General features: G+C 42.5%; 1 protein-coding gene across 1 annotated transcript in view; it reads right to left on the bottom strand.

Annotated features, from left to right (window-relative positions):
- Positions 1–8,624: 8,624 nt before the first annotated feature.
- The window catches only part of supt5h (SPT5 homolog, DSIF elongation factor subunit), a 38,191-nt gene continuing 20,166 nt past the window's right edge, over positions 8,625–26,649 (bottom strand). The window contains exons 16-28 of the mRNA XM_084065214.1: positions 25,954–26,100; positions 23,510–23,656; positions 22,780–22,905; positions 21,099–21,183; positions 19,912–20,025; positions 19,298–19,400; positions 18,310–18,437; positions 16,484–16,592; positions 14,348–14,506; positions 13,623–13,791; positions 11,543–11,740; positions 10,357–10,452; positions 8,625–9,307 (exon numbers count right to left, since the gene is read on the bottom strand). Coding sequence (XP_083921340.1) covers positions 9,167–9,307; positions 10,357–10,452; positions 11,543–11,740; positions 13,623–13,791; positions 14,348–14,506; positions 16,484–16,592; positions 18,310–18,437; positions 19,298–19,400; positions 19,912–20,025; positions 21,099–21,183; positions 22,780–22,905; positions 23,510–23,656; positions 25,954–26,100 — 1,722 coding nt within the window. The 3' untranslated portion in view covers positions 8,625–9,166. The remainder of the gene's footprint in view (positions 9,308–10,356; positions 10,453–11,542; positions 11,741–13,622; positions 13,792–14,347; positions 14,507–16,483; positions 16,593–18,309; positions 18,438–19,297; positions 19,401–19,911; positions 20,026–21,098; positions 21,184–22,779; positions 22,906–23,509; positions 23,657–25,953; positions 26,101–26,649) is intronic.

Genomic DNA, 26,649 nt, shown 5'->3' with positions numbered 1-26,649 from the left:
ATGTATTGGAGTAGAAGGAAAAGTATAGACAATTGGAAATACTCAAGTAAAGTACAAATACCTCAACATTGTACTTACAGTAAGTACAGTACTTAAGTAAATGTACTTAGTTACTTTACACCACTGCCTCCAAGCTCACAGCGGTCGCATCCGCGACGCAGTTGTGAGCTTGTATGTCAGCTGTTCTATAGCCAACGCACAAGCGGAGGTTGAATGAGGTGAAACCAGCGCACCCCAAAACAGCAGGTTTGGGGATCTGTTGGGAACTGATTACATGAAACAGTCACCTGTGCGTCCAGTCTCAATGTTTGTAAACAAATAATTGGTCTATTGAACTTTTAAATGAAAAAGTAGATCGTCTTGATGAATGCACTGTAGCTGCAGTGACTAGTGTAACAGGTCAAATGACCAAGCCCAAGGCCCGGATTTACACAGTCCCCTTAACCTTTTGGTACTCTACCAAAAAGTGACGTTTCAAATGACCAGGTCCAGGCCCGGATTTACAGAGGCCTATGTCTAAAAAGTATTTAATGCAAATTATCTCTGTGTCACACACACACACACACACACACACACACACACACACACACAGTTCCAATAAGAGCCTCAACACAGCCGACATAGTCTAGATCAGGGGTCTTCAACAGGGGGTCCGGGACCCCTAGGGGGTCCTCAGAGTTACTACAGGGGGTCTGCCAAATCTTTGTGTGGTATGATTATTTTGTTTACATAAACAACTAGAACCCTAGCGTCCCTTTTCTGAGAAGAACTTTAGCCAAAAATAGCAGATCTACAAGCTCACAACGCCTCGCGCTGCGAGGCGTTGTGAGCTTGTAGATCTGCTATTTTCGGCAAAGAGGTATAGGTGTAGAGGGAAAAAAGAGCAGACCAAGTAAACAAAAAAAGTTTCATCTGAAACACAATTTTATACAGTATAGAGGGGGTCCCTCGCTGCTTCATGTCTCTCTCAGCTAGGAGGTCCTTGGCCTGAAAACGTTGAAGACCCCTGGTCTAGATTCAGATCAGCCTTCAATTCCAGAGCCACAAACAAGCAGTCACTGAACATGTTTCACTGACACAGCGGGCCACAACATGACAACAACATGTTTCACTGCCACAGCGGGCCCCAACATGACAACAACATGTTTCACTGCCACAGCGGGCCCCAACATGACATGTTTCACTGCCACAGCGGGCCCTAACAGAGCTCCATCTTGAACCACATCAGCACATGACATGAACAGCATACAACACAAACTGCAGCAGCAGCAGCAGCATCCAAAGATTAGGCCTGTCACAATTATTACATGATCGCCTAATCGCAAGTATTTGAGATGACCGCAATACTTTTTCAGATAATCGTCATAATCTTTTCCACGTTGAAAAATGTGTATATGTTTTCAAACATTAGAAAAAATAGTGGAAATAGCAGACTGCTATTTCCACTATTCATGTTTCTTTTTAAGCATAAAGTTATTGAATTATACAAGTTATTTGTCATATCTGCCCTGTGAACCTTTTGTTTACGAAGCCTAAAAAGCCAGATTTTGTTTTATTAATAATGTTACAATGTTCAGTGTATGACAGAGCACGACAGATACACATTTAAATCGTCAATCGTAATTATTTGAGGGACAATTAATAATCGTCAAGTAAAATGTCATAATCGTGACAGTCCTAAAGAGGTTCCTACTTTGAGCCGTCTTCATCAGCCGTCTTCAGGGGAAACCCCCGAGAAGGACGAGGTCTTCGGCCGTTCGGCCGTGCGGACCAAGTCTTCGGAGGAATCCCCCCCCATGCAGACAAACCCATGGATAGAGAGAGATCTCCAGATGGTCTGTGAGGGTGTTACACTGTAGGTGAGAACCGCAGTCTTCTGGGCATTGACGATGCAGATGTCATCTGCATCGTCATACAGTATGTGTGTGTGTGTGTGTGTGTGTGTGTGTGTGTGTGTGTGTGTGTGTGTGTGTGTGTGTGTGTGTGTGTGTGTGTGTGTGTGTGTGTGTGTGTGTGTGTGTGTGTGGGTGTATGGGTGGGTGGGTGTGTGTGTGTGGGGTGTGTTTGTGTGTGTGTGTTTATTAAAAAAATAAAAAAAGACTACATCAGGGAGCCATCTAGACCTCCTAGTTGTAGTAGTGAAGCCCAGTTCTTGCTCCCCCTCCTCCACTGATGTCTTAATGCATAGTCCAGGCTTATAATGAAGAGGGGGGCGTGTCCCCTGCAACACCTCTGCCAGCCTTGAGTATCTGAAAGAAAGAAAAAAGAAAGAAAGATTCATTCACCGAGAGCCACATATACGTATACTGTATCCTGTCACAGCATACACAGCCTAGTATACGTATACATGGCTTGTAGATCGGCCAATATCACAATGTTTGCCTCTTTCTTACATAATATTTGACCATTTGGCAAATTTAGTATTAGTCATTAAATTGTAACTTTATAAATGTACAAATACCCTGTATACACTTAAAGGGCATAGCAGTGGCGCCCATGTTGTGGTGTCAAACCCATTCATTTTAGATTTTCAAAATATTTTTTACAAATTATGTTAAAGGGTAACATCACTTTGGTAGAGGTTTTGGTTGTGTAGTTGCCTTGCCATGATGTAACTCCAAAGGTGGGCAAGAAATCAAAAATAATTGCTCCATTGATTAGAAATTGATAATTCAAAATATGCTCCTCATTGACTTACATTGTACGGTAAAACAGCTCTCAAAGTCACTCTTTTAGCACATAAATGAACCCAAATATAGCTGATTCAGACAATATAGAACATCACCAAACCCAGTACTGTTTATTTTTTTAATAAAAATGTCAACTTCCTGTTGATTTTACTATTTGAAGATCTGGATCCGGATCCGCGGATCCAGTCCAGGTTTTCTACTTATTAAAAATGGCAAAATCAACAGGAAGTTGACATTTTTATTAAAAAAAAAACAGTACTGGGTTTGGTGATGTTCTATATTGTCTGAATCAACTTTGTTTGCGTTCGTTTTTGTGCTAAAAGAGTGACTTTGAGAGCTGTTTTACCGTACAATGTAAGTCAATGAGGAGCATATTTTGAATTATCAATTTCTAATCAATGGAGCAATTATTTTTTTATTTCTTGCACACCTTTGGAGTTACATCATGGCAAGGCAACAACACAACCCAAACCTCTACCAAAGTGGTCTTGCCCTTTAAGCCTGGAACCAAGCCATCCAGAATCCTGGTGAATGTGTAAAGTGGTTTACTAGGCCCAGTGGTGTAAAAAGTACTACAATTATTTACTTGAGTAAAAGTACTGATACAACAGTTTAGAAATACTCTATTACAAGTACAAGTCTGGTATTCAAGATTGACTTGAGTAAAAGTACAAAAGTATTGGCATCAAAATATACTTAAAGTACCAAAAGTAAAAGTACTCATTATGCACAACGTGTTACGATGTGACGCGTTGTGAGCTTGTAGATCGGCTATTTTCAAATAGCCAAACTATATAGGGTATAGGGCTGAAGTGGTATGTTTTGTAATAATAATCCATATCTACAAAGTAACTAGTAACTAAAGTTGTCAAATAATTGTAGTGGAGTAGAAGTAAAATATTTGTCTCTGGAAGGTAGTGGAGAAGTAAAAGTATTGAATATTAAAATACTCCAGTAAAGTAAAAGCTCCTCAAACTTGTATAGTACTTGAGTACATGTATGTATTATTTTAGTTTACACCACTGACTAGGCCTGCATACTGTAGCCTGTCTTAGCATCACAATCAAACACGGCTCAACAATACAACATAATTCACTTCACATCACATCACATAACACAACAATGCTTCATCCTGACTAGTTGTTGCTTTACCAAGTAAAATAAAAGTGAAATTACACGAAATTCCATCAACTCCTTTAATGCTAAGCAGCTAATTATCTAAGCTAAGTCACCTGTAGAAACTCACCTGAGTTTGGTCAGATGGAGAAAATGCACTTCTGTTTGTGTTTTAGCAGCTTTCACCACTCTGAAACACTGACAACTCTACTCAACGTTCATCTGGAGTAACGTCATATTATGAGTTGTTTATTTTGATCTTTCACTTCCAAAACATTGCAGAGGCTGTGTGTGTGTGTGTGTGTGTGTGTGTGTGTGTGTGTGTATGTGTGTGAGTGAGGGGGGGGGGGGGGGGGGCGAGGTGACAATTGGAGGACTTAAAAAGCCAGCCCCTCCCTCCCTGCTCCCAGGGAGTGTGGAGCAATAACTCAGGGCAGGGTTTCTCAAAGTGGGTGCCCTAGGGTGCAGACGGTGGCACCCTAGGGTGCCGTGACACAAGTCCAGGGGTGCCACAGCAGGATACTAATATTTGGAATTCATCAATATCACTTCAGTTTAACCACTGAGACCCTCTAGATTGAATTAGCGAAACGGACCTTGCGACACCTTGTGAGCTTGTAGATCGGTTATGTTGGCTAATATATGGTTAATATTCCCCCCAGAATAGGGATGCTGGGGTTCAAGTGGTTAAACGTCAAGTATAACGTCAATCTGTCGTAACTCCAAAAGGAATTATTCTCTCAAGTTTTCACTGTGACACGTTGTATCTTAGGGGGAAAGATTTACATATTTGCGTAGCGTAATTTGAATTTAAATGTTGCAGGGATGACCTGAGAGATATCATAGATCGGGTGGAGATATATAAAGTGGTTAAAATGATGGTAACGCCATATCGACTATAATTGTCTCCGCCAGGCCGAAAGGCATGGCGAGAGTATGTTTTGCCCCCTGTCCGTGTGTGTGTCATTCTGTCTGTGTATACAGCTAATCTCTGGCACCGTTGGCTTCATCGCATCAAAACTGTGCACACACACTCCCTGGATGCCAGAGCAGAACCTCTGTCCCACAATTTTCACATGGGCCTTTTATAGCGCCACCAGGAGGCCGATTTGTGCAAAACACATTTTTTGACAGTACTCCTACAGATTTTGTCCAAACATCCCGCAAATCGGTACACAGTATCTCTATAGTCATTAAACCAAATAAATCTTTCAGATTTTTCATATTTCATCCTGATTGGCTAAAATTGGCTTCCAAAGTTTGCAGGAGTGCTCCTTTTGAACAAAATGCCTCAAATCATGAACACAGCTTGCAATTTCGGTGACATTTTCCACACACATTCCCACTAGGCTGAGGAAGTAATGCCTCTTGAAAATTTTCAAATCAGCCTCATGGTGGTGCAATAACAGGCCGATTCGTGTTTTTACCTATAACTGCACCGATCTATATAAAACTTTGTATGCACACTCTCTAGAGGCCAAGGAAAGACCTTTAACCTGCATTTTTCACATTTGCCTTTTATAGCGCCACCAGGAGGCCGACTTATGTAAAACAATCTTCTTGATATTAAGCCTTCAGATTTTATGCAAATTTCACGCAAATCGGTACACATGATCTCTATATTCATGTGACGGATCCGTTTGATTTTTCATATTCCATCTTGATTGCGAATGCGGTGAAACTTTGCACGCACATTTGCGCTACGTTGAGGAACAAATGCCACCCTTTTAACATTGGCCTATTATAGCGCCACCAGGAAGCCAATTTTTTCAACACTTTTATTTTTAATATTACTCATACAAATTTGGTCCAGACATCATGCAAATCGGTACACATTATCTCTATAGTCAAGGGATCAAGACGGTTCTGTCCGATTTGTCATATTCCATCCTGGTTGGCGAATTCCGAACATTGCTGGCCCACAATAACCAACCAGCAGGGACGTCACGGGCTCTCAGAAGGTGGGGGGGATGGACTTTCGGTCGACTATTACTATACCCCTTATTTTACACTTTGGCTATTCAAAAATAGCAGATATACCAGCTCATAGCTATGAGCTTGTAGATCTGCTATTTTTGAAAAAGCGTGAAAAACATTTGTAACTGTCAAATGTAAACAAATTCTGTATTTTCAAAATGTTTTTTCGTGTTTTGGTTACTTTATTTCGGTTTTAGGGTTAGGGTTAGGTTATTTAATTCTTATTTTTGCCTGATTTTACCGATTTATTATAAAAAAAAATACATATATTTTTTCAAAAAGTGGGGGGTATGAAATCACGGATCTGTGAGAGCGAGGGTGTCGCGTCGTACACAGTGAATGGCCGTGACGCCCCTGCCTACCTGACCTGGCGGAGACCTGTGCTCCGAGGAGCACTTTTTCTAGTTTTAAATGGTTTTAATGGTTTAGGGCCAAAATACATTTCTGATATTGTATGATATGAACCATCTGAGAAAGGTTCTGCTTTCTGTTCCTATAGACAGGTTTCCTGTTAGTAAACATGAGAGGAATATGACCGCGCAGAGGAGGGGGAAGCCTATGGGTGCGTTTGGAAATTACGCACCGGAGCACACTCGCCTATTAGTTTGTATTGGCCAGTGCGCTCACTGCCGCTCAGGGCTGTATTTTCGAACGCGCCTTTCACCCGGGCATGCGCAGATTGCGCATTCTGCTCTGTGATGACGTCGCGCGGAAATCCGTCTATAGAATCCCAAATGAACGTGGGGAAGCATCATTTAGTTTTTATTCTCCACATATCTGGCACTAACTAGTGGTGGAAGAAGTACACAGATATTTTTACTTAAATAAAAGTACCACTACCACAGTATAAAAATACTCTATACTAATAGAAAAAGGCATACATGTGTTCAAAATGTTACTTGAGTAAAAGTACAAAAGTTTTGACATCAAAATATACTTGAAGTACCAAAAGTAAAAGTACTAAAATGTTTGAAAATAGCAGATCTACAAGCTCACAACGTTGTGAGCTTGTAGATTCAAAAGACTTGTACACATTTTAGATGGGACATTCTGCATAACTAGTACATTTTGGGTAAGTATGTTTTTTTTAACAGATGTGAGACTAAAATAACGACTCAAGTGTCATTCTACTGAGGATTCTGTACACAAACACACCAACACAAGCATGTGGACCAATTTCACAGTTTTATTAACATGGTGTTTTATCATGAAGCCAAAAAGTAGACGATTCCATTCTTTTCTAAACGGCCACGCTGTTCCAATCAAGAGTGTCGATTTAACCGTCAAAAGTGTGAAACGTCTACGTTTGAGTTAAATCAACACTCAGGATTGTGTCGTGTGTCCCTTGGAAAAAAAAACAAATGATGACAATTACAATCCAAAAAAAGCACTAAAACAGGTTCAGATCACTTAACCATACAAAGATAAAATAACTGAAAAAAAGATTAATCGGTTGAAAGTATCGATGAAAAAACGAGTTTGTGGAGCGAGAGATCGCACAAACACACTAAAATCCTCAGGGTTCTTTTTTTTTTCTCCTCCATTTGTAGCTCTGAGAGTGTACAAATGGAACCACATGGATTTGGTTACAAATGTGGGTCCGTTTGGTTTACATTTGTACACTCAAAGAGTTGAATTAAAGGAGAATTCTGCCCAAAGTTTTTCTTACCTTTTATATATTATATTATGTTATCCTAGGATGAGCGGTGCAGTAGAAACATTTCATAACTCCATCCCGAGTCCACCGCAGGTAAAAAAAAACCTGAGCCTATGGCACTATGGCACGCGCTAGATCGCGTATTTTAATACCTTTTTTTTTTGGTGAGATCTAACGTAGTGATGGGACAGAAAACCCTCCACAATGTTTTTGTCCCAAACGGGCCGCCGTAGTATTTACAAAGCGACGTCACGGGCGAAGAAATCTCGTCTTTTGCGAGACTTCCGGAGAGGCGCGTCCGACATAAAACACCGTGGAGGGCGTTTATGTCCATTAGCACGTTAGATCTCAAAAAAAAAAAAAAAACACACAAAAAAACAACACATGGGGTGCCAGTTTTTTTTTAAAAACAGAGTACACTGAGTGCCAGGATTTTTAACCATTTTTGAGGAGCCGAGATACAGGCTTTTGGAGTCATAAGTTAACCAGGAAGTGGATTGGAGTCTAAATCTTCGGAAAACGATATCTCCTTGTGCTGTGAAGGGAAAAAAAAATGGATACATTTTTTTTCTTCTTTTTTTTTTCTTAAAAAAAACGTATATATACGGTTTTGGCACTCCATGGTTGTATTCCATTTGGTTCCATTTGTACGCTCTCAAGAGTGTGGGTACACTCTCAAGAGTGTGGGTACACTCTCAAGAGTGGGGGTCCCAATGTGTTAAAATACGTGATCTAGCGACTTGGGATGGAGTTACACATGTTTTCCTACTGTACCCACTGGTCCTAGGATATCATAATATCACATAAAAAGGTTAAGAAAAACGTCGGGCGGGGATAGGCTCTGTGCACAGCAGCAGCCATATTGTTGAGAAATCGGGGCCTCGGAAGTAAGGGATTACTTCCTTCACAGGTGTTACCAATGATACTAATTAAGGCTCCGTTCCATTCTGGTCAAACAGGTGACAGGTGCTGATATTGTTACATTTCGACTCACTGGAAACACTCTGATACACCAGAGGGTCCCAAATTGTGGTCATAGGGACCCTCACAGTTTCCTTGGGGAGGGGGGGGGGGTCCAAATGGCCCCTTGCGGATGTGTAACTCTTGAGAGCGTACAAATGGAACCAAATGGACCTGCAAGGGTCCATTTGGTTCCATTTGTACGCTCTCAAGAGTGTGGGTACACTCTCAAGAGTGGGGGGTCCCACTGTGCTACACTAAAATGGAACAGAGCCTTAATTAGTATCATTGGTAACACCTGTGAGGGAAGTAAGGAAGAGGCCCCAATTTCTTCACAATATGGCCGCTGTGCATGGAGTTGAATTAACACTGGGGGGGATTTTACTGCGCACGCACACACACACACACACACACACACACACAGAGCTCACCGAGGGACAGATTAAAAAATCGAAAGTAAGCCGTGAGCTTGTAGATCGCTATTTTTTAACTCTCAGAGTTAGACACGACTCAGGTGGGGGGGTGGGGGGGAATAAGGACATGGCTCAAGGAAATAAGGACAGACAACACGACTCAGGGAAACAAGGACATGAGTCGTGTAGTATTTTCTTTTTTTTAGATGAGAACTAAGCATCACTGTCAGTGTGAGTCTCTCTTTCTCTCTCTCTCTCTGTTACCCCAGTGTGTGTGTGTCAGTGTGTGTGTGTGTGTGTGTGTGTGTGTGTGTCTGTGTGTGTGTGTGTGTGTGTCTCAGTGCGTGTGTGTCTCAGTGCTCCAGGCGACCCAGGAAGCGCAGGTTGAGGATCTTCAGCTGGTCGTCCAGCTCCATGCGCACGATGCCGTCGTCCCCGTCGATACTGAGCAGGATGCCCGTGGCCTCGCGGTCCTCGCCCAGGATCACCTTCACCTGGAGAGAGAGCGAGAGAGAGAGAGAGAGACACACACATTTTAACCATTTTATTCATGTCCACAAGACAAGCAGACACACAGTACAGTATTTACAAGGTGCTGTGGAACAGTGGTTCTTAAACTATGCCAGGTCAAGGACTCCCAAAGTAGAGATGCCGCGATCCGATTAACAGATCGGATCGCAGCGAAAATGCCGATCAAACGCTCCGATTTAAACACTCCACTCCAGCAGTTCTATGCAGCACTTCTAACCAGCACGCTGTGACACTTTGTTGACTATGATCCTGGAGAGGTTATGTTCTCTGTTTGAGTAATATCACTTGATCAATCCTTTTTTAACTCATTCTGTGCCACGTGACGTCTAAGACGTCACGTGGCCTGACGCCCTGAGCGCCACATGACGCCTAAAAGACGTCATGTTTGCAAATATTCTGCTCCATTCTGCTCTTTGTTTAACTTCTTACTGAAAAAGGCTGTATCTCGGCTCCAAAGCACTTTTTTTTTTACAATGAATTTTGGCTGTGGCACTAGGAGCCAAACTTCCATAAATAAGCTGGGCACTGAATGAGTTAACATTTAGTTTAACATAAAATCAGTAATAAAAAGTAAAGATAAAAAAACGCGGCACGTGGACCGCGGTCGTGGCCGCGCGCCACATGTTGTACGGGCCGACACATTGTCCGTGCGAGTCAACACAGAAGTGAGTAGCACGTCCTGATCAAGAGGGGGGGGGGGGGTCAACATTAGATAATAATAATACACTTTATTTATATAGCACCTTTCATGACATAAATGCAGCTCAAAGTGCTTTAGAGAGCAACAAAACATTTTAAAATACAACATTTTAGATAGACAGTATAGAGACTATTATGTGCCTTATCGGATCGGAATTAATCGGATCGGTTTTGATGCTGCCTGATCGGAATCGGATCGGATCGCAAAAACCTTGATCGCATCACCTCTACCCCAAAGTAATATGTATTTGGTGTTTACTTTGTTGTTGTCTGTCTGTCTGCCTGTCTGTCTGTCTGTCTGTCTGTCTGTTACCTTGTTGTTCTTGGTGGGGGTGATGGGCTCCAGGTGTTCACTGCTCAGACTCACCACCTTCTCTGACTCCTGCATGAAGACTGAACACATGCCTCCCTGAAGAGGAGGAGGAGAGAGAGGGAACAGAGGAGAGGAAAGGAAGAGGTGGGGAACAAGGAAAAGGAGGATAAGAAGAGAATGGTTTCATTTGAAGGACCCCTAGTTTGATCAAAAATATTATTTTCTAACAGTTTTGTTCATTGGGGTTTAGTGTACTCAAGCATAACGGTCAGAAAGAAATATTCTTCTTTGTGTCTGCATCCCATAGATAGACTGTAAAAAGAATGGACGATGGGAACGTGACGTCACCCATTTGGTTTCTACAGACCGTAAATGAAGCCGATTGTTCAGGAACATGCAATCCTCCATCTTTAATATATACAGTTAGCCACGCCGGAACTCAAACGCTATTGCTTCAGACCAGACATGTGACCAGGGAACCGGTCACATATGGAACCCCCAAAGAATGCTATTGGTTGGGTAGCTGGTCAATCAAGAGCGGGGGCGGGGAAAGAATGCTATTGGTTGTGTAGGTTGTCAATCAAATCATCCCGCCCCTCCTGGAGGATAGCCTACTTTAGCGTCAATTTTAGAATAAATGGGACCATAATTTAGCAAAACGCACATCATGATGATTGAAAGGAGACTTTAAACTAGCGACTGGAAGCATATAGTGTTTATGACCATTTTTATTAAGGTAAGAAAATCTAGTCTAAAGTTCGTCCAAAAAGCCCATCCGCTTACTATAATTTTTATCCCTCGATTTTTGTAACCCTTTTTTCACCCGGTGCCAATTTGCTAAGTGATCCTGGACACTACACTCCCCCCACCAGCCTAGGGAGGCCAGGGCCGAGCTCATGCCTCCTTCAGTGCATGAGAGCCAACTGACCTTCTTGTCACCCGACAGGGGGAAATTTCCCTGGTAGGACGTAGCGCGTGTCACTTTAGATGTCTTTGGCTATTTTTGAAAAATCTTGAATTTTTTTTTTGAGATAAAAAAAAAAAAAACTGTTAGGATTTAGAAAACATTTGTAATTATCGCTTCAGGTCTTAATGGGTTAAAATTCAATGGATTTTTATTCAAAGGACAATGACTAAAACTAAATAAGAAATTGCTGCGTGCGTGTCTGTGTGTATTGCGTCCCACCGTCACACTCCTGATGACTCCGGTCTGGCCCATCAGGTCCATGAAGGAGTCTTTGACTCGGACCAGGATGTCGGTTGTAACCCAGTCGCTGCTGCCTTGCTCGATGTTGGAGCCCGGCGTGTGAGGGTTGTACCCGCCAGGAGAGGGCGCTCCGGGGGTCATGGGGCTGTAGCCCACCGGACTAGGACTAGGACTGGCCTGGATAGACACACACACAAAGATTATTAAACTATACAATTACAATTCAGGCACTCTTATCGAGAGCAACTTGTGTATGCGTGTGTGTGTGTGTGTGTGTGTGGAGCAGTGTTGATTTTGTCAACTAACTAATGATGAAAATGTTTTGTCGACTACCGTTTTTTAACTGACTAAAACTAAATAAAAACTAAACTAAGACTAAATATATTGACAATTTCGTTAACAAATAAAAACTAGACTAAAATGTTAGTGAGGGACTAGTGGAGAATTGATCCTGTAGAACTAAGTCTACAGCAGATGTACAAGCATGTGATTGTGAGCTTGTAATTCGGCTATTTTCAGCATGCAACCAAGTGTAAAATCAGCCATTACGACGCCATCAAGGCACCGTCAAAATGCATTTTAGTCGACTAAAATGAACTGTAGATTCAGTGGACTAAAATCTTATGATATTTAGTCCACTAAAACTAGACTAACAATAAAACATTTCAGATGACTAAAATATGACACTAAATGGAATTTTATTCAAAAGACTATGACTAAAACTGAATAAAAAATTGCTGTTAAAATCAACATAGTATCAGCTATTACAGGAAGCCGCTCAATTTGGAGGAGACGTTGTTCCCTTTATCCATGATTTATGTCCGCTGTGTCTGACAAGTATGTCAACTATATTGTACGTAACAATATTTCTGCAGTCTATGTACTTTGTAACGGGCTGTTCTCCTATTATCTGACTGCACTGACAGTGTTTATGAATGAATGAATTTTATCTGGATAGCGCTTTTTCAAACGTAGTTACAAAGTGCTTTACATACATGTTAAAAACAGCAATCATCAGCAAGAGAAAAAAAAGAAATAAGAAAAAATTATAAAACACGAAAACAGCATTTGATGTCAGCCCATAAAACAATCCTTAGGAAAAAAACACTTTATATACAGATGTGTTTTCAAAAGCGATTTAAAAGAGGACACTGACTCTGCTAACCTAAGATTCAAGGGTACGGCATTCCAGAGCAACGGTGCCCGGGCCGAAAAAGCCTGTCCCCCCCCCCATGTGACAAAGTGCGTTGTGGGAGGATCCAGGAGAAGCCCTATCGGAGGATCTAAGCTGGCACACTGGCTCATGGGGTTTTAGCCATAGTCCACAATGTAACTGAGAGCCAGTCCATGTAGGGCTTTACAAGTGATCAATAAAATCTTAAAATCAATTCTGTAGCTCACAGGCAGCCAGGATGGGTGTGATATGTTCTCGTTTCTTAGTGCTTGTGAGTAATCTTGCCGCAGAGTTTTGCACCGCCTGGAGACAGGATATGGCTTTTTTATTAATACCCGAGTAGAGGGAGTTTACAGTAGTCCAAGCGGGATGACATGAAGGCATGTATAATAATAATAATACATCAGACTTATATAGCGCTTTTCTAGTACCCAAAGTCGCTTTACAAAACAGCTTAAAAACAATTTTATTAGGAAAAAAAAGATAACAAAAGAAAAGAAAACATTAAAAGGCTAAAACAAAAGGCTAAGACTTGTCTTAGAGGACGAAAGTGAGGTTTGGTTAGGTCTGGGTAGGGAAGGCGAGTCTAAAGAGGTGGGTTTTGAGGGAGGCTTTGAAAACTGCGGTGGATATAATAAATGATTTTATTTTGGCAATGTTCCTAATCTGGTAGTAGCAGGACTGGGCTACTCGTGTAACTTGGGTGTTGAATGAGATGTCTGGGTCAAAAATTACACCCAGGTTGCGGGCGGTGTGGCTGATATTTGTAGCTAAGGTGCCACGTTCAGAATGGAAGGAGTGGGTGGAATTTTATGTCTCCGCTCCGTAGAAACCAATGGGGCTCCCGTTGTTTTAAAAAAATAAAATCTATGGTGCGTAACGTACCTGATAAGCCATGGGAGAAGGTGTGGGATGGTAGCTGGCGGGCGAGTGCGTGTTCTGGTAGCCCACCGGTGAGGGCGCCACCTGGTGGTAGCTCTGAGGACTGGGGCTGGGCTGGTAGGAGCCCTGCGGAGACGGAGCGGCGTAGGGCGAGTACTGCTCCGTGTTGTACCTGAAACACACCACGGGGAGGCGCTGTTGCAGTAGGGGCTGGGAAATTCACTGAGATCTGCAAGCTCATATGAGCTCGTAGATCTGCTGTTTAAAAAAAATCTTTCCTAAGCAATAATTTGATGACCAGCAGCGGTTCCGGTAGGAGACACAAAGAGTCTCAAATGTCTCCTACCGGAACCGCTGCCTACCGGTCCACTGGTCATCAAATTATTGCTTAGGAAAGATTTTTTTTTAAATAGCAGATCTACGAGCTCATATGAGCTTGCAGATCTGCTATTTTTGAATAGTATAAAAGTATGAAAGTATAAAATAATGGTTAAAGTGGTTACACAGACACGTGCCCCGTTTTAATGGGTTAATAAAGGCAGATAATTCAAAAATATATAAGAAAAACAGAAAAAGAAAGTTCAATCTGCCATTTCCAGTATTTTGGAAAATGTTGATAAATGGAACATTTTTCAACATGGAAATGATGACGACTAAAAATATTACAATGATCAGGCCTGTGTGTGTGTGTGTGTGTGTGTGTGTGTGTGTGTGTGTGTGGTACTCACATGGCAGGGGTGCCAGGGGTCTGGGGGTTGTACTGGGGGTTGACCTGTGGCGAGGGGACCTCGGGGTAGCCGGGGGTCTGTGGGTTGGGGGTCCCGGTGTACGCCTGAGGGGACGGGGAGGGCTCGTCGTCGTAGCCGAAGTCGTACTCCTCGTCGTTCCTGGATGAAGAGGAAACAACAGGAGAAACGTTTCACAGTCAGAAATCAAACATCAGTCCATTATTACATTACAACTCTGTATCGTTGTTGTCGAGCAGAAACCTCTTATCTCCATATTAAATATTTTTCGTAAATTAACGCCCTACTTGATCACACTACAGCGTCACAAAGTTTCAAAACGCGCCGCTTCGCGCCACGTTTCGAGCTTGTAGATCTGCTACTTTTTGCAATTCTTAATTTGAATCCTGAAAAGTAACCGTCTTGAACTGCTCACAAAATGTAAGGAAACTTGAATTTGGGCCATTATATCTCCTCTTTACTAATACCAATCAGTAAAGTGTTATATATCATTTTTATCGGTGATTAGTCACCTTTACAACAAGGTACAGCTTGTAAGCATCGGGCATTCATGGAATGAGCAACACAGGCAAACGTGGGGAGGGCCGAGCAAAAATGTGCCAAAATGGCCTGTTAGACCTTTGTGTATGCTCCAAGCAGCAACACTGCCCCCATGGAAAGACGCCACTTTTGTCAGGATAAGGCCCGTGCAACAGGGCAAGTGAAGCTGGTGTTCCGTTATGCAGAGTGACAGCATTATTTGGTGTTAGCCCTGGTACCATTTCCAAACTTAGGATCAAGTTCTGTGAGACTGGTGAAGTCAACAAGGAAGACAACAACCCAAGACCCCTTGCTTCACTGAGGAACCATAGATTTACAGGCAAGATTTGCACAACGGTACCAAAGACAGATGTCAAAGTTGCAGGACCCATGCTCAGGTGCCAGTCATACACCTGTGACTGGCACACACCTGCCTGCAAATGGTACCTGGGCTGACATCAAATAATGCGTAATCTGCCTAACGGAACACCAGCTTCACTTGCCCTATTGCACGGGCCTTATCCTGAAGGGACAAACGTGGTATCTTTCTATGGGGGCAGTGTTGCTGCTTGGAGCATACACAAACTCAACAAAGTTGCAGAACCCATGTTGCAGAACGCAAAGTTGCAGAACCCACCTCTCAGCAGGTGTGTGCTGGCAGGTCGCTCAAAACAAGAGCGATTACCAGCAAAAGCATATTGGGTGATTTTGGCGCATTTTTGCTCAGCGCTATCCACACGTTTGCCTGTGTTGTTCATTCCATGAATGCCCAATCCTTACAAGCTGTACCTCGTTATAAAGGTGACTAATCAACGATAAAAATGATATATAACACTTTACTGATTGGTATTAGTAAAGGGGAGATATAATGGCCCAAATTCAAGTTTCCTTACATTTTGTGAGCAGTTTACTTAGTTGACTGGTGCGTCCCACGGCTCTATACTCGGCCCACTCCTTTGTATCCCCCCTCTTTACCCAAATGTCTTTACCAAATAATCCCATCTACAAGCTCACAATGCTTGTAGATGGGCTATGTTTGCCCCAGAATAGAAAATTACTTTTTTTTCTATGGATTAGTCACCCCATGGAGACTATTTTTTTCTGTTTTTGTCTCATTCCTATTCACCAGTTTCCTAGGCTGTGTGTTTTCCACTTCCTGTTGGATTTCATTGGATATCATTAGTCATCTGACCAGTTTCATTGGATTTCATTGGATCAAATCGACAGGAAGTGGAAAACACACAGGAAGTGAAAAGCCTAGGAAACAGGTGAATAAGCCAATAATTTGATAACCGGCAGCGGTTCCGGTAGGAGACACAAAGAGTCTACCGGTCCGCTGGTCATCACATCATTGGCTTATAGGAATGAGACAAAAACTATGACAAAATCCATGAATTCAAGTCTCCATGGGGTGACTAATCCATAGGAAAATAAAGTGTAATTTTTTGGGGGGTGAACCTTTAACATATTTACACGTGGCAGAGAAGGGGTGTGTGTGTGTGTGTGTGTGTGTGTGTGTGTGTGTGTGTGTGTGTGTGTGTGTGTGTGTGTGTGTGTGTGTGTGTGTGTGTGTGTGTGTGTGTGTGTGTGTGTGTGTACCTAGAAGGTGTGTTGGGGTTGTTGGGGTCCCAGGCTCCACTCTGTCCCGGCGTCCTGCTCCCGTCGTGGATGGGCGTCTGTGAGCCGTAGTGAGGCGTACGACTTCCTGCTTTGGGGGTCAAAAGGGTCAACAGGTTAGAGCAGTAATGAGTGGCCAACCTTTTCAAGACCATGAACACTTTTAACATAATGTGTACACAGAGATCCTTCTACCAATACACATTATGTTCCTAAAGAAAACAGTGTGTTACCACAAGTAAGACATTAACATATTTACCGTACCAATTTCTGACGTATTTGAACTGGGGACCCCCCTAAATAATCATATTTGAACTGGGGACCCCCCTAAATAATCATATTTGAACTGGGGACCCCCCCACCCTGACAAGCAATTAGAATGTAGTAGGAGATGAGACAGTCCATTTTGTTTGACTCGGTTCCACAGATAAATATTGTGAAAATAGCAGATCTACAAGCTCTGGCGACGCGAGGCGTTGTGAACATGTAGTTGTGGGGCGGCCATAGCTGAGTGGTTAGTGAGCCCGCCTAGGGAGCCAGAGACCCTGGTTGCCCCAGGTTCGATTCCAGGCCAGGCCAGCATATGTGTCGATGAAATGAAATTCGTCCCTGAGCAAGACTCTTAACCCCTAATTGCTCACAGGTTCTCATTGGAAACAAGACCGCAAGGACTTTCATGAACGACCTGTTAAAAGGAATTATCCTTATCCTTAGTTCTGCTATTTTCACAATTGCTGCCTCTCTCTTAAATATTATTTGACAATTTGGCCAATGCTAGACCCATTTTTATAGTATAGTTTGTCGATTACTCTTGATGCAGTAATAGTCTTTTCATTTCTTTCTTTAGGTATTAAAAAAAAGGCTTAAAAGTCCTTAAATTGTCACTTCAATGTCATCTGGGGGACCCCCGTCCTCCCCTAAATCATGTAGGGACTCCCCTGGAGGGTCTCGACCCACAGGTTGAGAACCACTGACACCAGGGTCTTAAAATGTCTCTCGATGGAAGATCAGAGGATCAACTGTGCTTTGACTTGCATGCAATACCTCTTGTCGGCCAGTAGGCGTCCTACCAGACCACAGGAAGAGGAGAACTCCTTACTCTTCCATTGAGACATTTAGGTCTCTCAATGGAAGAGTAAGGAGTTCTCCTCTTCACCTCCAACCACTTTGTACATGTTCTAGTTATACTGTATTATCATACTCTACCATCACAGGTTGTTACATTGTTGTTACACAAAATAACATTGTTAATACGTTTCTGATTGCAGCTATAAAATGCTTCTTTTAGAGATTTAAAGGTAGGGTAAGTGATTTTCTTTCGTTAAAATAAGTGTTAATTAGCTCTATAATGTCATTGCTGTATAGAGTGTTTGTTCAGTAACAGGAGCCTCCATGTCTCTCCAGCTCTTTAGTAACATAAAATGCCTTTTCGGGTCGGGATACCAATCGTATCCAACCAAGATAGAGAACTCACGTCAGAATACAAATTAAACAAGTTAAATTGGAAGTGATGACACAAAGAAATGCTCAAAGAAAGCAGACAAAATTGGAACACTATAAAAATGAAGCTGATAAATGGGCACTCTTCTCCTGAAAATGTGTCATCTACCTGAAAATGACTTTTCTGTTTCCAGATCTGGAAACAGATCTGGAGAGACTGGGAGACCCCTGTTACTGAACAAAAACTCTACAGCAATGATTATTATCACAATGTAGAGCTTTAACCAAAATCTATCACTTACCCTACCTTTAAGGATAACCAGTTATCATTTTGCACCTTCAACACACACGCACACGCAGCGTCTTACCTTCGTGTATTGGGGTCTGGGAGCCATACATGGGTGTTCTGGAGCCCGTTCCATACATGGGAGTCTGGGAGCCGTACATGGGGGTGCGTCCGTGGGTCGACGTCATGCCGCTGTGTCTCTTGGCTCCCCTGGTTACACACACACACACACACACACACACACACACACAGACACAATGAATAAACATAACACCAACTAGAAACTCTACATGGCTGTCGTATGTCTCCGCCGACATCCGTGTCGGTCCACACTCATAATTTAGTACAGCGAAGGAAGACTTTTTGGAGGAATTTGGGAGTTTTGTGAGGTCAAAGTTTTTATTTTTTTTGCTATACATTTTTAGTGGCCAATTATAGAGTGTATAGCAGGGTTCCCCAATAGGAGGCCCGCGAGAGGCAACTGTCCGGCCCGCGACGACTCCTGTTATAAAAAACTAAATTGAAAAAAAAAAGATTTATTTTATTTTATTTATTTATTATTATTTTTTTTAAATAATATCTGTATTACTGTTCAAGCAGACTAACAAACACATCTGTAAGTAAATTGTTGATTCTGGACTTATTTAGATTTTCAGCATGTACTGGCTGCTGTTAATCTCTATTACTTTTCAAGCAGACTTATTTTGTTTCCAGAGTGCATTTTTTCCTTGTGTGACCCTCAACACAGGATTTAAGAATCCCAGGCCTAAAATAACACAGTGTCAAATTAGCTTGATTAGAGAAAAAAACGAATAAAAAATTAGCTCGATTAGAGAAAAAAACAAAAAAAATAAATAGCTTGATTAGAGACAAAAAACAAATAAAAATGTTGCGCATGTGCGCTTTGCGCGCGGGCAAATGCCCCTGGCCCTCGGCTTGGTACCCGAGACATAATTTGGCCCTTGGGGAAAAGTAATTGGGGAACCCTGAGTGTATAGAGTGGCCAGAAAAGACAGTGGAAGCAAGAGAGAAATAACACTGAGCGCGATTGTGTGTGTATATATACGTACATGGTTGTTAAGCGCTGTCTGTCGACAGAGATGGTCTGACACGTGGAGTGAAGCTCCACTCTGGCTGTGGACTCTGTGGCGTCCTTCACCACACCAATGTACCCTGGGAAATGTAGGCACAACATTATATTAGTGGCTAATATACCCTGGGAAATGTAGGCACAACATTATATTAGTGGCTAATGTACCCTGGGAAATGTAGGCACAACATTATATTAGTGGCTAATGTACCCTGGGAAATGTAGGCACAAAAGGACCCCCAAAATTATATGTATTTGGCCGCGGACCCCCATCTCAAAATATTTTGTTCCAGGGACCCCCCAGAAGCAAAGATTGTAGTTAAAAATGTTCGCTTTAAAATAATATAAATATATTAATTTGCACACATTTTCTCGATTTTTCAAAAATAGCAGATCTACAAGCTCATAGTGCGGCACTAGAGTGCCGCACTATGAGCTTGTAGATCTGCTATTTTTGAATAGGCCAAAGTGTAAAATAATGCTTTTTAGCTCAAATCTAAAAATGACACAGATGCGTCCCAGGTCTTAAATGGGTTAACCAATTGTACTGTGACACACACACACACACACACACACACACAGAGCCTGGCTCACCTTTGTACGGTCCCTGTGAGATGCGAACGGTCTGCCCAATCAGGTCGTTGTCTCTCCTGCCGCGGCCCCGTCCCATCTGTCCTCCACCTCCTGCGCCTCCTCTTTGCTGCTGACCTGGAGGACACATTATGAAGTCAGTTCTTACCCATTCGCTGCCACGGACGTAATTCACGTCCAAATGCCAATGGACACTTCGCTAAACCCCATATAGAGAAAATGGCCACCGATCAGGTTAAAATGTTTTTTATTGAACAATACGGATGATACGGGTACTTCCGAGAGCCCGTACATACATGTAACATCCGTGGCCATGGGATAAGCACTTTATATTTGAAATATGAACGTAGATGTACGTGCCATAAATGGAGAAAGTGCAAACACCAGGTTGAAGTTCATCCATGACGGTCGTGACAGTCGACCGTCGTGTATCCATGGCTATTACTCCCTCTAACATTTCCCATGTTTTTAGTTTATTGAAATAAAGTCATGCACATTTGTCCAGTGCATAGCCTACTGCAGGCCTTGTTGACTAGATTTAGAATAGATTTTGAAGCTCTTGCTCCTGAAATGATCGATTATCTTTAAGGGGAAAAGCCATCATTTAACATGCAAGTCAATGGGTGAGAAGCAGAGCTTGCCAATTCTTTTGGTGGGGGTGGGGGGCGGGGCGCTGCACCCAGAAATCAGGTGATCACAGCAAAAAAAAGATTGCCCGCTTCCATGTTAAAGGATTTACAAAAGTAATTTTTTCTCGGATTTCTGTTGTTTTCAAGTGGTTTTTCAAAAAACAAGCCACATTCAAACAGCCATAGCTCTGGAATGGAGGATTACTCACTGACGAAAACAAAATAAAAACAAAATAAAAACTAAGTTACGATGACTAAGACTAAATACAAGTCTAGGGACTAGTGGAGAAGAGATCCAGTAGAACTAAGACAAGTCATTTTATGTCGGTTGCGCTCGAGTGTTGCGCTCCGAAAATAGCAGATCTACAAGCTCACAACGTGTCGCAGCGCGACGCATTGTGAGCTTGTCAACTGTAGATTTAGTCGACTATAATCTTATGATATTTAGTCGACTAAAACTAGACAAAAACATTTCAGATGACTAGAATGTGGCTAAAACTAAATCAAGATGTACTGTCAAAATCAACACCGCTTGGTAGAGGTCAGGTCTGTGGTTCTCACCTCCTCCCCCATGATGCATTGGGCTGCTGATGCGAGGGCTCATGGGGGCGAAGCCTCCCACTGTGAAGTTGGTCACGTCTCTGGGCTGTAGGGTACACAACAACACAATGTTAACACATTGTCGGCCAAGCCCGTAGTTCTACGGGCCGATAAAATCCACCTCTTAACACATTCCAAGTCAGAGTTTAATATCATAATGTACTCACCAGTGCTAGCAATTTATTGTTGTTTTTTCATCTTGAAGCTACAACGGTTTATGTTAAACAGCGATCAGCGATGAGAAAAACAACAACCGAGAAAATGGAGATTTAGTTTCCGCTTTAGAGTGGAGGCGGATAGGAGCGAAAATCTCCGGATATGGATAATTCCGTTTCCGGTGGTGCAACGATGAAATGTGTCGTGGCGAACGAGGCCTACAATGAAATGTGAACCTGCGAGAAAAAAAGAAAAAAAAAGACCACCTCGCGTAGATCTACGCGACTGGCACGCTGCACAATTATTTAGATTTGCGTAGATCGACGCGATTGGCACTCAATGTGTTAAGCGCCGAGCCCGTAGGGCCCTACTGGGTGCGTCTTTTGCGGTTCAATGGACGATCGCCGTAAATTTCTATACCATCCTTGATTACTTTTCTCATCCCATGACGCTTTCGACCCATCCTATGTAAAAAATATCCGTGGAGTGTTTTCTGTTTTATCCAGAAAAAAAAGTTTTTTCCTGGTTTTGGCTAAACATCATGGTTTTCACACGGTTTAAAAAACGAACGGTAAGCTCCGGTTGTATTTTCTTTACTTTGATCGACGAACGGTTATCCTCTTTGTGTTTACAAACGATCTGATAGCCGATCGGATGCTAAGCTAATCTAAGATGGCCGGTGGGGAAGGGCGGAAATCACGTCACAGCCAAACGGATATGACGTTTGCAGCCTGTCTTAGCCGCTGATATCACAGAAGAAGAAAGAAAAACCTAAACACTATGAGGGCTCGTACGTCCGTCGTCGTTGTTTATAAACAGCATCCGATTAATGGATATAAAAATTGTGTGACCGGTTCAAAAGGCTATAAAACTCAAATGTCTGGCAGTGGGTGAGTACATTATGAATAAACTCTGGGGCGGTGAATGTGTTAAAACTGATACACAACACAATGTTAAAACTGATAGACAACACAATCCTCCCATGTAGTTTTATGCTAATTTAATAAAACGGTTCTCACGTTTGAGGTGAAAAGGGGGTTTGATGCTAAAGATATTAATGTCTTAGCGACATAAATATATATTTTGTAATCTTTCATACCAGTGTTTGGTGTAGTCAGTTCACTGGATGCACAATTAGCTCAATTCATCACAATGTACTCCAGTTCAAATATATATATACATTTCTCTAGGATTTGAAATGATTTACCTCGTGGTCATTTGTATGGAAACAGGACTAGTGTGAGGGACAATATGTTGGTCAAAATCTCCATAAAGTAGCTCCATCTAAATTAGTAGAGCTCATCATTGACCTGATTTATCTAGAAGTCATTAGGATTGTCTTGTTGAATATTGAATAAGAAGAAAATGATATTGAATCTCATGACACAATGCCAGGCTCTAATACGAAGCCATTGTTATGAGTACTGATAAAGTTTCAGTCGCGTGAGGGCTTGTAGATCGTATATTTAACGGTCAGGGTTCTGACCTTGGATCCTCCGGCCAGCACCAGGTGTCTCGTCTTGCAGACGAACATGCCTCCGTTCTCCACCAGCTTCTTACAGTGGAGGAACGCAAAGCCCCGGAACAGATGACGGATCTCTCCCTCACGACCCTGAAAAAACATTAATACAACACATATTTTAACCTTTTCATCCACGACAGACCCCTGAATGACATGGTTATTATATAGCAGTGGTTCTCAAACTTTTTCCTGTCAAGGACCCCCAAAATGATATGTATTTGGCCGTGGACCCCCATCTCACAATATTGTGTTCCAGGGACCCCCATGAAGCAAAGATTTGAGTTACAAATGTTCGGTTTAAAAAAATATGTATTCAAAGATTTGCACAAAATGTTCAGTTTTTCAAAAATAGCAGATATACAAGCTCATAGCGCAGCACCCGGTGCTGCGCTATGAGCTTGTATATCTGCTATTTTTGAATAGCCAAAAACAAAATATGGATAAAGGGATTGAAATGATTGTGACACTTTATTAACACATTTTACTGGGGACCCCCTGGTACCCTCCCAATGACCCCTGGGGGTCCCGGGACCCCACTTTGAGAACCAATGTTTTATAGCACCTTACATCTACGTCATATTACGGAATGTAAATATGTACATCTTTCCCCAGTGGTGGAAGAAGTACTCAGCTATTTTACTTAAGTAAAAGTAGCAATACCACAATATGGCAGAGTAGTGAGTGTTGTCCTTACAGAGTGGGGTCCGTCGATGACCTTGACAATGTCCTTGACGTGGATGTTGTTCTGCTCCGAGTCCAGAGCCACGGCGAATCGGTTGTCCTTCCGCCGGTTGACCGCTTGGTGGCGCACTGTCATCACTTTACCGTGCATGTTCAACACCTAGACACAAAAAACGGACAATAAAACTTCACCATGCACGTTCAACACCTAGAGTACACAACACAGGAGCATATCACTAAATGTTCCTCCTGACATTCAAATTGGTGTCCCAGATATAAACATAGCATTAGATGGCTTAGTCCGTGGCTTAGTAGGGATTGTCAAAATTGGCCCAACATTAAGTTTTAGTATCGGTTTGTTTGTGTTTTAATGTTGTAGTATTTTTGTTTTCGTTTTGTGTTTCAGTATTGCTAAGGGTGGTTCTGAATGTTAAATGTCACAATAATGAGGGTCTGAGCAGAATTGATTTTGATACAAGATGCTGTGTACTGTGGCTTGACCCTAATAAATTGCATTTATTGCAACACATAGGTTCAAACTTATCAAATTTATTTCTAATATAAAATATAGTAAGCCGTAAAACGTATTTTAAAGACTGCAGACGTCTCTTTCTCTTACAAGATTAAATGAATGATTCATACGTAATATCTTATTCTGTAGCCTGAAGGTTTGAATAAAGTCTGAGGTATTAATTGAAGTTTCACATTTTAGATCGCTTTCTTTGGTCGAGTCTGGTTGTGAACTTGTCTCCCCATCATTATCAAACGGACTGATCTACTCTACATGATCATTTTGAATCGGTTAAAGTCATGTTGTGTGCTTCCCGTGTGCACAGGGGGCATAATCTACACATCTATGACAGGAGTTGTAAACTACTAGAAGTTCGGGCCGAACGTCTAGCGTGACGCGTCGTTCACTTTGCAGTGCCACCTTACAGGCACCTCACAGTGTGAGAGAGAGTTTTGTGCTCTCCTAAATCCACAGCAGGCTTTGAACGTACCCACTTCAGAAAGAGGTGACGTGCATCACCTCTCCAATGACCAAAACCCACTATGGAAGCCGTCGAACTGGTGCGATCTGACGGCATCCTAGAATTTATAGGTAGGATGTGATGTCATGCGTGATGTCATGCTGTCGTGAGATTACGTCACACTGGCGTGATGTCAGATTACGTCACACTGGCTACATACAACGTTACAACGTACATACTGACAACCGACATGGCGCAGGATTCAAATTGTATATATACTAGAAGTTCGGGCCGCTATGCGGCCCGAACGTCTAGCGTGACGCGTCGTTCACTTTGCAGTGCCACCTTACAGGCACCTCACAGTGTGAGAGAGAGTTTTGTGCTCTCCTAAATCCACGGCAGGCTTTGAAAGTACCCACTTCAGAAAGAGGTGACGTGCATCACCTCTCCAATGACCAAAACCCACTTTGTGATTACGCAGACCTGTGGGGAGTGTGCAGTGGTGTACAATGTGAAAAGATAGTTGAAATCGCAGGAGATGAAGTTAGCAGTTTATTTGTGTAAAGGGTCGTCGGCGTGGGTTGTGTTGAGGATGGAAGCCGTCGAACTGGTGCATCCTACCTATTTATAGGTAGGATGTGATGTCATGCTGTCGTGAGATTACGTCACACTGGCATGTCTCATCGTGATGTCACGACCGTGATGTCATATGACGTCACACTGGCTACATACATACATACAGACAACCGACATGGCGCAGGATTCAAATTGTATATATAGATACTAGAAGTTCATAGCGTGACGCGTCGTTCACTTTGCAGTGCCACCTTACAGGCACCTCACAGTGTGAGAGAGAGTTTTGTGCTCTCCTAAATCCACGGCAGGCTTTGAAAGTACCCACTTCAGAAAGAGGTGACGTGCATCACCTCTCCAATGACCAAAACCCACTTTGTGATTACTCAGACCTGGTATGGCAGACCTGTGGGGAGTGTGCAGTGGTGTACAATGTGAAAAGATAGTTGAAATCGCAGGAGATGAAGTTAGCAGTTTATTTGTGTAAAGGGTCGTCGGCGTGGGTTGTGTTGAGGATGGAAGCCGTCGAACTGGTGCATCCTACCTATTTATAGGTAGGATGTGATGTCATGCTGTCGTGAGATTACGTCACACTGGCGTTGTCATCGTGATGTCAGATTACGTCACACCGTCACACTGGCGTCGCATACGGACAACCGACATGGCGCAGGATTCAAATTGTATATATATAGATAGATGTGGATGTGGCTGGGGATCAAGTCATGGTTTGCAGATCAGCAGACGAGCTAGTAGGCTTCGTTTTGATAAATAAGATCAACTGTAGAACACATTTTATTCTTTATATTTGACTCTAGGTTTGAATATGGAATACCGGTTGACAGGCCCTATGGCCTCTCTGCATATCAACCTGAGGGTCCTTCAAATGAAGAAAAGGTTGAGAACAGAAATGTACCTGGAATGTTTCCCTCTCCAGCCTGACGATGACCCCCACCGTCTGGGGGTCCAGCTGGACCAGCTCCCCCCACTCATGCTGCCCGCCCGCGTCCACTCCCGACGCCGTCTCTGAACACAGCTGCAGGTCCCTGGGCAACACTTTCAACTGCAAACACACACACACACACACACACTTTTATATAGGGCAGAAACTGTATCTCCTCCATATTTCATGTTTTTACGTTTTCATAAATGAATCGCCTATTTAATACATGGGCAACTAGCGGCCCGGGGGCCACATGCGGCCCCCACCTTTACTTAATGCGGCCCCGCAGGTTAATATCAGAATAGTGATATATTATTGATTTCAGCTGTTACAATTCCAAACATGCAAACATGACCCGCTTTAATGACTTCAGTCTATATTAGTAGCTTAATGACTAGTATTAACATTCTATTGTCTTTTTTATGTCCAATGTATTCGTATTTAAGTTCATAAAGTTAACATAAGTGTAACTAAATGTATTTGAAATTAAATAAAAATGTTACTTTTCAGGATTCTAATTCAAAAATAGCAAAAACAAATTCTGGATTCCAATTCAAAAGTAGCAAAAATAGCAGATCTACAAGCTCAAAACGCGCCGCGACGCGTTTTAAGCTTGTAGATCGGCTATTTTTGCTTCTTTTGTGTGACAAAGAATGGCGAGTAAAAAGT

The sequence above is a fragment of the Gymnoscopelus microlampas genome (genome assembly GCF_963454915.1).
Source record: "Gymnoscopelus microlampas genome assembly, chromosome: 8".
NCBI classification, from domain to species: domain Eukaryota; kingdom Metazoa; phylum Chordata; class Actinopteri; order Myctophiformes; family Myctophidae; genus Gymnoscopelus; species Gymnoscopelus microlampas.
The sequence above is the reverse complement of the archived record's forward strand: the minus strand, read 5'-3'. Positions and strand labels throughout refer to the sequence as shown.